This window comes from Chaetodon trifascialis, chromosome 20, assembly GCF_039877785.1.
Source record: "Chaetodon trifascialis isolate fChaTrf1 chromosome 20, fChaTrf1.hap1, whole genome shotgun sequence".
Lineage (NCBI taxonomy): Eukaryota > Metazoa > Chordata > Actinopteri > Chaetodontiformes > Chaetodontidae > Chaetodon > Chaetodon trifascialis.
The window spans coordinates 24,390,171-24,405,643 of NC_092075.1; the positions used below are offsets into that span (position 1 = coordinate 24,390,171).

At 36.4% G+C, this 15,473-nt stretch overlaps 1 protein-coding gene across 1 annotated transcript; it reads left to right on the forward strand.

The window, feature by feature from the left end:
* Positions 1-430: 430 nt before the first annotated feature.
* LOC139349037 (sterile alpha motif domain-containing protein 3) lies at positions 431-4,787 on the forward strand. The gene is made up of 4 exons (XM_070989485.1): positions 431-1,426; positions 2,454-2,609; positions 3,391-3,483; positions 4,467-4,787. Exons 1-4 carry the CDS (start codon positions 431-433, stop codon positions 4,785-4,787), a joined length of 1,566 nt encoding a protein of 521 aa, XP_070845586.1.
* Positions 4,788-15,473: the final 10,686 nt, after the last annotated feature.

Here is a 15,473-nt window from a genome sequence, read left to right on the forward strand (position 1 = left end):
TCTGAACAATGACCAAGTAACATGAGATTTTTGAAATATTTGCTAATCTACATGTTTCAGTTTTTAAGTTAAAAATGTGTTGACACATTTGAGCGGACCTTTCCAATCGGTCTGCAGTTTAAAGTGGATTAACATGTAACATTCATTGACAAAAAATAATGCTTACATAATGTTCACTGTGACTGTGTAATTCCACAAAGGATCGTGAATCTTAAAAAAAAAATTTAAGGCATTTTAAAAGCCAAAATTAATATTTGCACAATAGTTTGGGGAATACTTGCTTTACACTAAAGGTATGCCTTAATCCCTATGATACTCATTTTGATGATAAACAGATACTGTCCACTCAGAATTGTTTTACCTATAAGCTTTTTTTGTCTGTATTAATTTTCTTCTTCTGCTTTTCTTCAGAATAACCTGTTGGACCAATATGGCTTCTTCAGCAGTGCTTTGCATCATCCTAGGAGAAAATGACTCTAAAAAATTGACCCTGCCTTTGGGAATACCGGGCTCTGTTGAGGAACTAAAAACTGAGATACAGAGACAATGTGAGGTGTCAGGAGAATTTAGACTACAGTACAAGGACATTGATTTTGATGAGTTCATAAACCTGACATCCACCTCAGACATTCAAAACAAGGCTACAATCAAAGTGATTTACCTCCCAAACACTCCATCTGCAAGTAGCCTCGGTTCTCAACCCAGCCTGGATGAGATTGCTTCCATTTCATCTGTGGACACTGACATTCTCTCATCTTCGGAGTCATCATCATCATCATCCCTGAGATGTGAGCCATGGCCAGACGTCTTTCCTGTGGCCGAGTTTGTCTATGATGTGGAGATCCAACTCCAGCGTGCAAATAGTGACTTTCAAAGTAATGGTACCCTCTTCAGTCCTAGTCCAAGAATGAAGTCTGATATTCTTGAATGTTTGGCATCACAGATCATTAAATACAAAGCTTATCCCACAAGTGCTGAATTTGATGCAGTAGCTGAAGCACTAGTGAAGAAACACCCATGTTTAAGGGAGAGAGGTTCTGTTACTGGCTTCTATGGGTGGAAGATCAGTTTGAAATATAAAATGGCAAACTATCGCACAAAGCTGCGCAACATTGAATGTGTAGAGTTAAATGTTAATTCCCTTAAGCGTAAACAAGGTGATCCACGCACATCTCCAAATCAAGTGAAGAAACCTAGAAGAGCAGAGGTGAACTACTGTCCGAACTACCCAACAGGACAATCCAAAGAGAGCCTAGAGGAGGAGAGGCTGTCACTACTGACTGAGGTGACAAAGAGCAACAACCAACAGGTGATTAAGGAGAAAATGGAAAGGACATTTGCTTACAGATGGCATGAGGTCGTTGAAGACAAGCCTTTCATTGCTGAGTGCAAAAGAAGGTGGCCAGCTCTCTTTTCAGAGCGTGAGGTCAGTCATATGCTGTGTTGATTACCAATTTCAGTGTTTTCGTTTTTTTTTTTTTATTAAGGGAAGGAAGGGATAACATAAAAAGGAATATTCACCCAAAAGTTAATATTGTGATTATGAACTTATTCTATTGCAAGTTGAACTGTCTTTGTGTAATGCAATTCTCCAGAAGAAACATTGTGGCAAATGTGTCTGCTTACTTAAACAATGCTAAACTATATCAAATGTGCCGGTCATTGGAACAGGGCTAGAGAATCATACTACCTGTGTGAAAATTACTGCTGTGGGAAAACTAATTGTTCATGAAGGGTGTCCTCATTCTGGACAGGGTAATGCTGCATTGCTCTCATACCTGCCAACAATGTTCTGTGTCCTTCATACTTCATAATCTTAACATACAGCAACCATCAACCATCTCCTTAATATGATTTAATTGATTTGTCAAAAACAAATCCAGTGAGATGTTATTGATTTCATACAACTACTTTGCTGTTACAACATTGCTGTTGCTGCTCTAGAAGCATTTATTTAAAATATAAATATGTATTAAAACTTTGTAATACATTTTTCGAAAAAGCAATCATTTATTAATGAAGAATTACCTATCGATAAAATTCTAAGAATACCGTGCCAAATTACAGCAAAAGTCCTTCATTTAATGTCCTACATAAAAACAAAAGTAAAAGTACTCAGTAACTACTATTATAGTACCCTACTTAGTCCTTATATTTAATTGCTAAGGTGAATGTAAAAATATGAATGTCTGCAGCAAACACAAACAGCAGATGTAGGTTTGCCTGATGTCAGTTTTGTTGTTACTTTCAGAGTGCACCAGAATGCTTTGTTTACATATTAAAATCACATTTTTTTCATAAGGGGGAGGACACCCTCAGATCCTTCTACAGAGGATTAGTTTATTAACATGTCACCTTTTTAACCTCATATGAGTTTGCAGGTCTGTGGCTTAGAATTACCCAATTAATTAAGTATAAATTAATTTTATACTGTCATTGTTAAATGTTTGTAGGTTGAAGCAGAGTTTACTCGCATCACCACTGTCCCCCTGAGATCTAAGTTCATGCAGCAGCTGGATCATCACTCCTCCCGGCTAATGACAGTTTTCCGAAGGAAAGGAGGAGACGCAGGAAGAAAAATAAGGACTATCATTGCAGACATGGACAAGGTGTGTTTTCTAATAATTGTCTGGCCATCCAAAATATTTTAGTAGCTGTATTCCTGTTGTATACTGAGCAATATTTAAGGCATTATCTGTTTAATGGGAGCATATTTTTAATTCACACACCTGTTTACACGGCTTCTTAAAGGCACACCGATTGAAGTTGCTGTAGTTTATAAAGCAATCTCTCAATCATCACTCCTGACCCACTGTCAATGTGTAACAGTTTGTCTCTGCAAAGACCATCCTCTGCCTCGATTTTCTTAGTTTCTCACTATTTTGCTGTTTTCTGAATGTTTGTAAGAGTCAGCCTTGGGGCAGCACACAGGAAGTGAGTTCAGCACTCTATGACAACATAGCACCCAGGTTGCACTGCTTTCTCAGTCTCTCCCCTCTGTCTGTGTCTTAGATGTAACTAGCTGAGCTGCAGATCTGTCTGTTTTCCACTGAGAGCAGTGCTGAGATGCACACAGTGGACAGGATGAAGCGGCTGCATTCACATGAAATCTAACAATGTGCACCTTGTGCAGAGTTGTCTTGAAACAAAATTTTTATTTTCTCTAATAAATAAAATAAAAGCACGTTCGACCATGCCAAGAAATGTACTGAAATGCTGCCTGTGAAGTTAAAATTGAAGTTGAATATGATCTGTGTCCTGAATAGTTTGCTAGAAGAGTGACGCATCTCAAGTGTTATTTGCTGTACAATAATAATATAACCCCTCCTATAATATAACCCCTCCTATAATATAACCCCTCCTATACATTTCCCTCGTTGTCTGCTGTAGAATGGTGCCATTGAAACAAGACGAGCCTGCGTACTGAAAGCACTAATTGTTTACCTCAACGAAGACCCTGAAAACCTCATAAGAGACTACCTTGTAAGTATTTTGTCCACTGCTTTGTACATCATTTCTGGGATTGTTTTTTTATCTTTTGAAGCTGTCTTTAAACTATACCACAGAAGAACAGTAACAGACTTGGGGCATACCCACACCTACACACACATACACACAATTACGTTAATAGCAGTGTGTGGAGAACTGTTTAAAGGTTTAAGTCATGGATTGTGCAATGTAGTTTTAACTTTTTTTCAATTTACCAGTCAAAAAATGCATCTAGTTTGCTCTGTCCCTTCAGCTGGAGCACAGCAAAGCACGTTAAATCCTGAAACTGTGAACTCTTTCTCTTGACAGTTCAGCCAAACACCAGGCTACACATGTAGATGACTGTTGTATTAAAATTCACTGTTATGATATGAAGGGAAAAAGAGGGAGAGAATAAGGGGTAGAATACATACAGACTTCTTTAATGAAGGCTTACTTGTAGAGCTACTTTTCAACAATGAAGAGCACATTTGGAACTATTTGTTCAATTTAAATCTTCCCATCACTGCGCACGGGGAAGAAGCAGAGTGCTCTGACAGCCCCTCTGCTCTAGCAGCAACAGCAGCCTATTGGAGAGCGCATGATTCACCGCAGTCCTGACTATTGTGTTGTAATAATGCAAAAATTTGGGAAAATTTAAATCGAATGCACAAATTGTTCCAAATGCGTCTGTATCTGGCCTTTGCTCCCTCGTTTTCCCTTCATATCACAAGTGAATTTTAACAGAATAATATTCCACATCTGTAGGTCTGTACTGTATTTTTAGCCTGGTGTTTGGCTGCACTGTGTGAAAAAAGAATGGAGTTGACAGTTTCATGATTCAACCAGTAAACAATCTTGGCAGTTCACTGATTAATGGTTAACATCCCTAAACCAACAGCAAAATTAGAAAAACTACAGTAAATGTAGTCTGGAATGAAACAGTTTTTTTCTGGTGTCTAAGATGTAACTGAAGGTTTATTTGTTCTGTTTTTGAGGATGTTGAGGACAACCAAGAGACTATTGAGCAGACGGTCCTGGGAATCTTCACCATAAGCAAAGAGGGTGCGGAACCCACAGACGACCTGGAAGATGTTGGAATAATCATCGAAGGTGTGGAAGTGCTTCACGACCTTGGTAACGTTGCAAATGCACTTGCCGTGTTATTTGGCCTCATGTACTCACTGGACTTGAGCTACCCAGCAAACCTGAAGTACACATTTGAGGTTCTCCAAAAACTTGTGATGGAACTGGATGGCACCAACCTCTCAACAAAGGCTCAAGTGCTAAAAAACAAACTATTTGAAGGAACATCTTAGACATTGCATGTGGAGTGGGGAACATTAAAGACCTTAATGTGGTCTGAGGCAGCACAGAGGAAAACTTGAAGGAGAGGTTTCATCCCAAATGATTTGACAGAAAACTGTCTTGGATCTACACACTGAACTGTTATAATTAGGAGTGGAATTGTTTTGTTTTCAAATAATTAAGAGACTTTCAAAACGTTCACAAAATGTACACTGCTGAAGCCAGGGAGAAAAAAAATTAAATTTGCTTTCATATTGCAGTATTTCTACATTGCACAGAACTACAGCAGTTTCAGGGTTGTTAGTTATCAAATATTTCATTTTACAGTTTTCTGTAATTGAAGAAAAATGTTTATGTAAATATTCAGCCATTTGCATTCTACGTCCTTTTGGATAGCTTCTCAGGTTCTGTAAGAGAGACTTGGTGTTAATTGCGACTGGTGTAATATTAGCTGTAAACAAATAAGATAGTATAAGGTGAAATATTTTAATTTGAACATTTTGATTTGATTTGGACATAAATGTGAGCTAGAGATGTTGACAAATGGTTTCTAAGATAGAGGCGAGAGTTATTTGAACATGTTAATTGTATCTGTACCAATAACCATTCTGTAATGTCCAACAAGTTCAAGGTTTTAGGTTTTAAATATTTGTGACTGTTCTGCTCATAGTTGTATAGAGTGGAGGCTGGTGATTTTCTGTATTCTAAAGCAGGGCTGCAACTAACTATTATTTTCATAGTTGATTATTCTTATTAATCGATTTATAGTTTTTTTAAAATGGTGATCACTGTTTATCAAAGCCTGAGGTGAGGTCTTATTTTGCCCACAACCCAACAACATTCAGTTTACTGTCAGAGAGGAGTAAAGCAACCAGAAATGATTCAAGAAAATTGCTTAAACTGATTAATCAACTATTAAAATAGTGGTGATTAATTTAAGAATTGATCAGTTGTTGCAGCCCCATTCTAATGTTGACAAATTCAATGAAAAAACTAAAGTGTCAAATTTGAATTTAGTACATAAAGTCCCACTGTTGGTGATTTGGTCTTTTAATTTGTATTTGTTGGCAATAGGTCTCCAGCTGACCAGATTTGTAAGAAATGAGTGTTATGTTTTATTTCTAATAAATGCGATTTTTCACAGATCCAGAGTATTTTGATTTGAATTTACTTAAGTACATCGTGTGGAAATTGTTGACATAATCAGGTTTAGTAATTCTGCTTTAAGCTACTATCATTGCAACAATGAAAACCAATTAAGTGAAACAAAATCCAGTTGTAGTTGCCACACTTGTTGAAGTCAGTTATGTTGGAACCAAAGGGTGTGGCTTAGTTGGTCTAACTAAATACAGTTGAGTAGCAGAGGTCTAATAGTTAAGTTGTATTTACATTAGTGTGTTAAGTCAGTGTAATGAAATGTCTTTATGTTGGTGTTAATAAACTCATTAAATTAACGCAAAAGAAACATCATGTTGAATTTATGTTTGTCAGTTTAGTTAGCTGGACACTGACCTATTAATTAAGTCTAAGTTGACCAAATAATGTTGAAATTATCTCATACAGTCTTGCTGGTTGAACATAAGTTAGTTATTGCCATATTAATAATATTGTTTAATTATTTCTAACACAACTCAGTTTCGTGGAAATTGTTGACATAACTGTATTAAGTAAATCCAAATTATTTTTTTGAGTGTACAGAGCAAGAAAAACACATAATGAGACAATATGAACACGTGGCTGTTTTCACAGTAACTGCATACAGAATCAAAATAAACTATGTTCTTCTTCAATACTATGCACAATTGAATGTTTCTAAAGTGGAATTGTCATTCTGACATAGTTTGATACATCACTAAAGCTGAATCTTAAATAGTGACTTTCGCTGCATTAGACCGTCAAAATTGACGCTTTGAGAGCGAGAGAAGTACATAAAGAGCAATATGAACACTTGTTGCTTTGTTCACAGTAAATGCATACGTAATCAAAATAAACTATGTTGTCCTTCAACACAATGCACAATTGAATGTTTCTAAAATGGAATTGTTATTCTAACATAGTTTGACACATCACTACAGCTGAATCTTAAATAATGACATTCGTTACATTAGACCGTCAAAATTGACGCTTTCAGGGGGAGAAATGCACATCAAGAGCAATATGAACACATGTTCCTTTTTTCACAGTAAATGCATACGGAATCAAAATAAATGATGTTGTCCTTCAACACTATGCACAATTGAATGTTTCTAAAGTGGAATTGTCATTCTAACATAGTTTGATACATCACCACAGCTGAATCTTAAATAATGACATTCATTACATTAGACCGTCAAAATTGACGCTTTCAGGGGGAGAAATGCACATAAAGAGCAATTTGAACACATGTTCCTTTTTTCACAGTAAATGCATACGGAATCAAAATAAACTATGTTGTCCTTCAATAATATGCATAAATGAATGTTTCTAAAGTGGAATTGTCATTCTGACATAGTTTGATACATCACTACAGCTGAATCTTAAATAGTGACTTTCGCTGTATTAGGCCGTCAAAACTGACGCTTCAGAGCGAGAAAAACACATAATAAGATAATATGAACACGTTCCTTTTTTCAAAGTAAATGCATACGGAATCAAAATAAATTATGTTGTCCTTCAATACTATGCACAATTGAATGTTTCTAAAGTGGAATTGTCATTCTGACATAGTTTGATACATCACTACAGCTGAATCTTAAATAGTGACTTTCGCTGCATTAGACCGTCAAAATTGACGCTTTCAGGGGGAGAAATGCACATAAAGAGCAATATGAACACATGTTCCTTTTTTCACAGTAAATGCATACGGAATCAAAATAAACTATGTTGTCCTTCAATAATATGCATAAATGAATGTTTCTAAAGTGGAATTGTCATTCTGACATAGTTTGATACATCACTAAAGCTGAATCTTAAATAGTGACTTTCTCTGCATTAGACCGTCAAAATTGACGCTAGAGAGCGAGAAAAGCACATAAACAGTAATATGAACACATGTTCCTTTTTTCACCGTAAATGCATACGGAATCAAAATAAACTATGTTGTCCTTCAATAATATGCATAAATGAATGTTTCTAAAGTGGAATTGTCATTCTAACATAGTTTGATACATCACTACAGCTGAATCTTAAATAGTGACTTTCGCTGCATTAGGCCGTCAAAATTGACGCTTCAGAGCGAGAAAAACACATAATGAGATAATATGAACACATGTTCCTTTTTTCACAGTAAATGCATACGGAATCAAAATTAATTATGTTGTCCTTCCACACTATGCACAATTGAATGTTTCTAAAGTGGAATTGTCATTCTGACATAGTTTGATACATCACTGCAGCTGAATCTTAAATAGTGACTTTCGCTGCATTAGACCGTCAAAATTGACGCTTCAGAGCGAGAAAAACACATAATAAGATAATATGAACACATGTTCCTTTTTTCACAGTAAATGCATACGGAATCAAAATAAATTATGTTGTCCTTCAATACTATGCACAACTGAATGTTTCTAAAGTGGAATTGTCATTCTGACATAGTTTGATACATCACTACAGCTGAATCTTAAATAGTGACTTTTGCTGCATTAGACTGTCAAAATTGACGCTTTGAGAGCGAGAGAAGTACATAAAGAGCAATATGAACACTTGTTGCTTTGTTCACAGTAAATGCATACGTAATCAAAATAAACTATGTTGTCCTTCAACACAATGCACAATTGAATGTTTCTAAAGTGGAATTGTCATTCTAACATAGTTTGATACATCACCACAGCTGAATCTTAAATAATGACATTCATTACATTAGACCGTCAAAATTGACGCTTTCAGGGGGAGAAATGCACATAAAGAGCAATTTGAACACATGTTCCTTTTTTCACAGTAAATGCATACGGAATCAAAATAAACTATGTTGTCCTTCAATAATATGCATAAATGAATGTTTCTAAAGTGGAATTGTCATTCTGACATAGTTTGATACATCACTACAGCTGAATCTTAAATAGTGACTTTCGCTGTATTAGGCCGTCAAAACTGACGCTTCAGAGCGAGAAAAACACATAATAAGATAATATGAACACGTTCCTTTTTTCAAAGTAAATGCATACGGAATCAAAATAAATTATGTTGTCCTTCAATACTATGCACAATTGAATGTTTCTAAAGTGGAATTGTCATTCTGACATAGTTTGATACATCACTACAGCTGAATCTTAAATAGTGACTTTCGCTGCATTAGACCGTCAAAATTGACGCTTTCAGGGGGAGAAATGCACATAAAGAGCAATATGAACACATGTTCCTTTTTTCACAGTAAATGCATACGGAATCAAAATAAACTATGTTGTCCTTCAATAATATGCATAAATGAATGTTTCTAAAGTGGAATTGTCATTCTGACATAGTTTGATACATCACTAAAGCTGAATCTTAAATAGTGACTTTCTTTGCATTAGACCGTCAAAATTGACGCTAGAGAGCGAGAAAAGCACATAAACAGTAATATGAACACATGTTCCTTTTTTCACCGTAAATGCATACGGAATCAAAATAAACTATGTTGTCCTTCAATAATATGCATAAATGAATGTTTCTAAAGTGGAATTGTCATTCTAACATAGTTTGATACATCACCACAGCTGAATCTTAAATAGTGACTTTCGCTGCATTAGGCCGTCAAAATTGACGCTTCAGAGCGAGAAAAACACATAATGAGATAATATGAACACATGTTCCTTTTTTCACAGTAAATGCATACGGAATCAAAATTAATTATGTTGTCCTTCCACACTATGCACAATTGAATGTTTCTAAAGTGGAATTGTCATTCTGACATAGTTTGATACATCACTGCAGCTGAATCTTAAATAGTGACTTTCGCTGCATTAGACCGTCAAAATTGACGCTTCAGAGCGAGAAATGCACATAAAGAGCAATATGAACACATGTTCCTTTTTTCACAGTAAATGCATACGGAATCAAAATAAACTATGTTGTCCTTCAATACTATGCACAATTGAATGTTTCTAAAGTGGAATTGTCATTCTGACATAGTTTGATACATCACTACAGCTGAATCTTAAATAGTGACTTTCGCTGCATTAGACCGTCAAAATTGACGCTTTCAGGGGGAGAAATGCACATAAAGAGCAATATGAACACGTTCCTTTTTTCACAGTAAATGCATACGGAATCAAAATAAACTATGTTGTCCTTCAATAATATGCATAAATGAATGTTTCTAAAGTGGAATTGTCATTCTGACATAGTTTGATACATCACTAAAGCTGAATCTTAAATAGTGACTTTCTCTGCATTAGACCGTCAAAATTGACGCTAGAGAGCGAGAAAAGCACATAAACAGTAATATGAACACATGTTCCTTTTTTCACCGTAAATGCATACGGAATCAAAATAAACTATGTTGTCCTTCAATAATATGCATAAATGAATGTTTCTAAAGTGGAATTGTCATTCTGACATAGTTTGATACATCACCACAGCTGAATCTTAAATAGTGACTTTCGCTGCATTAGGCCGTCAAAATTGACGCTTCAGAGCGAGAAAAACACATAATAAGATAATATGAACACATGTTCCTTTTTTCACAGTAAATGCATACGGAATCAAAATAAATTATGTTGTCCTTCAATACTATGCACAATTGAATGTTTCTAAAGTGGAATTGTCATTCTGACATAGTTTGATACATCACTACAGCTGAATCTTAAATAGTGACTTTCGCTGCATTAGACCGTCAAAATTGACGCTTTCAGGGGGAGAAATGCACATAAAGAGCAATATGAACACATGTTCCTTTTTTCACAGTAAATGCATACGGAATCAAAATAAATTATGTTGTCCTTCAACACGATGCACAATTGAATGTTTCTAAAGTGGAATTGTCATTCTAACATAGTTTGATACATCACCACAGCTGAATCTTAAATAATGACATTCGTTACATTAGACCGTCAAAATTGACGCCTTCAGGGGGAGAAATGCACATAATGAGATAATATGAACACATGTTCCTTTTTTCACAGTAAATGCATACGGAATCAAAATTAATTATGTTGTCCTTCCACACTATGCACAATTGAATGTTTCTAAAGTGGAATTGTCATTCTGACATAGTTTGATACATCACTACAGCTGAATCTTAAATAGTGACTTTCGCTGCATTAGACCGTCAAAATTGACGCTTCAGAGCGAGAAAAACACATAATAAGATAATATGAACACATGTTCCTTTTTTCAAAGTAAATGCATACGGAATCAAAATAAATTATGTTGTCCTTCAACACTATGCACAATTGAATGTTTCTAAAGTGGAATTGTCATTCTGACATAGTTTGATACATCACTACAGCTGAAACTTAAATAGTGACTTTCGCTGCATTAGACCGTCAAAATTGACGCTTCAGAGCGAGAAAAACACATAATAAGATAATATTATGAACACATGTTCCGTTTTTCACAGTAAATGCATACGGAATCAAAATAAACTATGTTGTCCTTCAACACTATGCACAATTGAATGTTTCTAAAGTGGAATTGTCATTCTGACATAGTTTGATACATCACTATACCTGAATCTTAAATAGTGACTTTCGCTGCATTAGACCATCAAAATTGACGCTTTCAGGGGGAGAAATGCACATAAAGAGCAATATGAACACATGTTCCTTTTTTTCACAGTAAATGCATACGGAATCAAAATAAATTATGTTGTCCTTCAACACTATGCACAATTGAATGTTTCTAAAGTGGAATTGTCATTCTGACATAGTTTGATACATCACTACAGCTGAATCTTAAATAGTGACTTTCGCTGCATTAGACCGTCAAAATTGACGCTTCAAAGCGAGAAAAACACATAATAAGATAATATGAACACATGTTCCTTTTTTCACAGTAAATGCATACGGAATCAAAATAAATTATGTTGTCCTTCAATAATATGCACAATTGAATGTTTCTAAAGTGGAATTGTCATTCTAACATACTTTGATACATCACCACAGCTGAATCTTAAATAATGACATTCGTTACATTAGACCGTCAAAATTGACGCTTTCAGGGGGAGAAATGCACATAAAGAGCAATATGAACACATGTTCCTTTTTTCACAGTAAATGCATACGGAATCAAAATAAACTATGTTGTCCTTCAATAATAGGCATAAATGAATGTTTCTAAAGTGGAATTGTCATTCTAACATAGTTTGATACATCACCACAGCTGAATCTTAAATAGTGACTTTCGCTGCATTAGGCCGTCAAAATTGACGCTTCAGAGCGAGAAAAACACATAATGAGATAATATGAACACATGTTCCTTTTTTCACAGTAAATGCATACGGAATCAAAATTAATTATGTTGTCCTTCCACACTATGCACAATTGAATGTTTCTAAAGTGGAATTGTCATTCTGACATAGTTTGATACATCACTACAGCTGAATCTTAAATAGTGACTTTCGCTGTATTAGGCCGTCAAAATTGACGCTTCAGAGCGAGAAAAACACATAATAAGATAATATGAACACATGTTCCTTTTTTCAAAGTAAATGCATACGGAATCAAAATAAATTATGTTGTCCTTCAACACTATGCACAATTGAATGTTTCTAAAGTGGAATTGTCATTCTGACATAGTTTGATACATCACTACAGCTGAAACTTAAATAGTGACTTTCGCTGCATTAGACCGTCAAAATTGACGCTTCAGAGCGAGAAAAACACATAATAAGATAATATTATGAACACATGTTCCGTTTTTCACAGTAAATGCATACGGAATCAAAATAAACTATGTTGTCCTTCAACACTATGCACAATTGAATGTTTCTAAAGTGGAATTGTCATTCTGACATAGTTTGATACATCACTATACCTGAATCTTAAATAGTGACTTTCGCTGCATTAGACCATCAAAATTGACGCTTTCAGGGGGAGAAATGCACATAAAGAGCAATATGAACACATGTTCCTTTTTTCACAGTAAATGCATACGGAATCAAAATAAATTATGTTGTCCTTCAATAATATGCATAAATGAATGTTTCTAAAGTGGAATTGTCATTCTAACATAGTTTGATACATCACCACAGCTGAATCTTAAATAGTGACTTTCGCTGCATTAGGCCGTCAAAATTGACGCTTCAGAGCGAGAAAAACACATAATGAGATAATATGAACACATGTTCCTTTTTTCACAGTAAATGCATACGGAATCAAAATTAATTATGTTGTCCTTCCACACTATGCACAATTGAATGTTTCTAAAGTGGAATTGTCATTTTGACTGTAGGAATTAGATGACTTACTAATCCTGGGAATCAGTCTACAGTATGAATTGTAAAACTCTTTATGGCCCTTTGTCACTGAGGGGAGAAAGAACATCAAAGGACATTCAGTGGGGGACACTGGATAGAGGGGGAAGGTAAAGGTACAATTCACTGTACCTGAGGAGTTTATGGTATAGTACAAACCCTAAAGAAACGGATGAGTGAACTCCCCCAAATGGTCGTTGTCTTTGAAGGAAGGTTTATGATTACCAGGTGTGTGTGATAACCATCTGTCCTTTTGTTGAAAAGTATAAAAGCCAAGACATTGTGGAGATCTGGAGAGAACACTCTGCATGAATCTTCCCTCCATGCTGCATGTATTAAAGAGACCTGATTCATCACACCGAGTCTGTAATTCTTCAGAGAATTAGCAACTCTCAACAAGCAACACGGAGAATTTCCCTTACATTTGGCGACGAGGATGGGATGGACGCTCTACTGATCGACACCTGAGCCTGGACTGAGGGTCAACTGCCGGCAGGAGTCTCATACGACTCAGGGAAAGTTCCGCTCCGACAAATGGAGGACAGGATCCCGCCTAAGGTCGGGCACGGGTGGCGGACAGTGGACGCTCCATCTCTTTTACTAGGTGAGTACGGTGTTATGAATCAATCTCTAGACGAGTTGTGTAATGCCTGTGTGGTCTCAACCGTCAGTCCCCATGTAATTCCTTCGTGGTCTTGGGGACAGTTCCCATGTAATACTTGTGTGGTCTTGGGACAGCTTCCATGTAATACCTGTGTGGTCTTGGAAGTTTTAAGGTATTGAGTTTAAGTTCCCAGGTAATTCCTTTGTGGTGCTGGGACAGTTTACACGTGAGACCCGTGGGGCAGTGTAAACCGGTTTCAAGTAATTCCTTTGTGGTGTTGAAACTGTATGAGTAGAAAATAGAAAAGCAAAAAAAAAAAAAGAGAGATATCGGTGCAGCAAGAGGCTGTGGAAAATCGTGATTCACGTGAAAAGAGCTCATTATATATACATCTATATGCGTATGTGTGTATATATGCCTACAACGTTGTGTGTATGTCTATGTGTATGTTATGTGTTATTAAGAAATAGCAAGGAGTTTGAGATAATCCTTATAGAAATACGGAATTCTATTAGATATAATTAGAGACTAAAATAAAAGCGGTTGATGCTAATATAATATATATATATATATAGTATACTACTGTACTAATATCATATATCATAATATAGAATGGGTGTATGAGTGGAGAAACTGTAAAATAATGCAGGAATTAAGCTTTGTTGTGACTCGTTCAGTGTCTAGTATGCATGTATACTAAAGGGGTGCGTTGCTCGGACTGTGTCATACAGACCACCTGGCTGAATGAGTTGCTCCAAGGTAATGTGTGTTTAATAAGATCCAACCATACTTGTATGGGAAGATCAGTGTGACTGTGAAGTTTGTGTGACTGATAAGCCCATTGAAAGTCTAAAGCACACCTGTTCCAGTAGTGAGTCAGTTAGAATTATGGGGAACAAAACGGGGAAATTAAAACCATTACCTGACCCTCTTACAGGCCCTGCTAAATTAATGGCAGAGAAATGTGGTTGAGGATGTTCCACTTTGGCACCATGTCACTGAGGGGGTGTTTCCATTGATAGGCACATTAAGTACTGATTGTTTAAGAAGGTGTAGAGTACTGGTAGAAGAAAACATGCAGGACAAGAAAGTAGGGAAGAAAAAGATGAACTGGCAAGCTTATCAGAAGTGGGAAAGAGAAGCAGAAATGAAGGAAGCGAAGTCAGTAACAGGATTGATGTTGAAACAAGAAATGAAAGAAGAGAGTATGTGTGAAAGAAAGGAGAAAAAAATGTAGGGCAAGAAATAGGGAAATGGCTCTGCCTCCATATGTTGTCTCCAGGCCTGCAGTCCCTCCTTCTCAAGGGACAACTTCTCAGCAGGGGTCCACCCCTGCAACCAAAAGCCACCAGAAAGACTCTGAGGGGGAGAGGGAAGAACAAGCATTGTACCCTGACCTGTCTGCTCTCTCTTTGATTCAAAAAAAAAAAAAAAAAAATCAGCAGACTAACCTTGCTTCTCCCAAGAAGTCTCTGTCTACAGCAGTATACCCCATGCCTATGATGGTGTTTCCCAACTCCCAACCACGACCAACGGGTGATGAGGCACATGCACATTGGGATCCAGAGGTGCTTGTGTACAGGCAATGGCATCCAGATGAACTGAAGGAAATTGCTGAGGAGCTACCTGATCTGCAAAAAGACTATAGAGGGGCTCACAACATCTTGGGCAAAGAAAATGGTCTCACCAGAAAGGCAGAGGGAGAAGAAGACTGGGCCAACA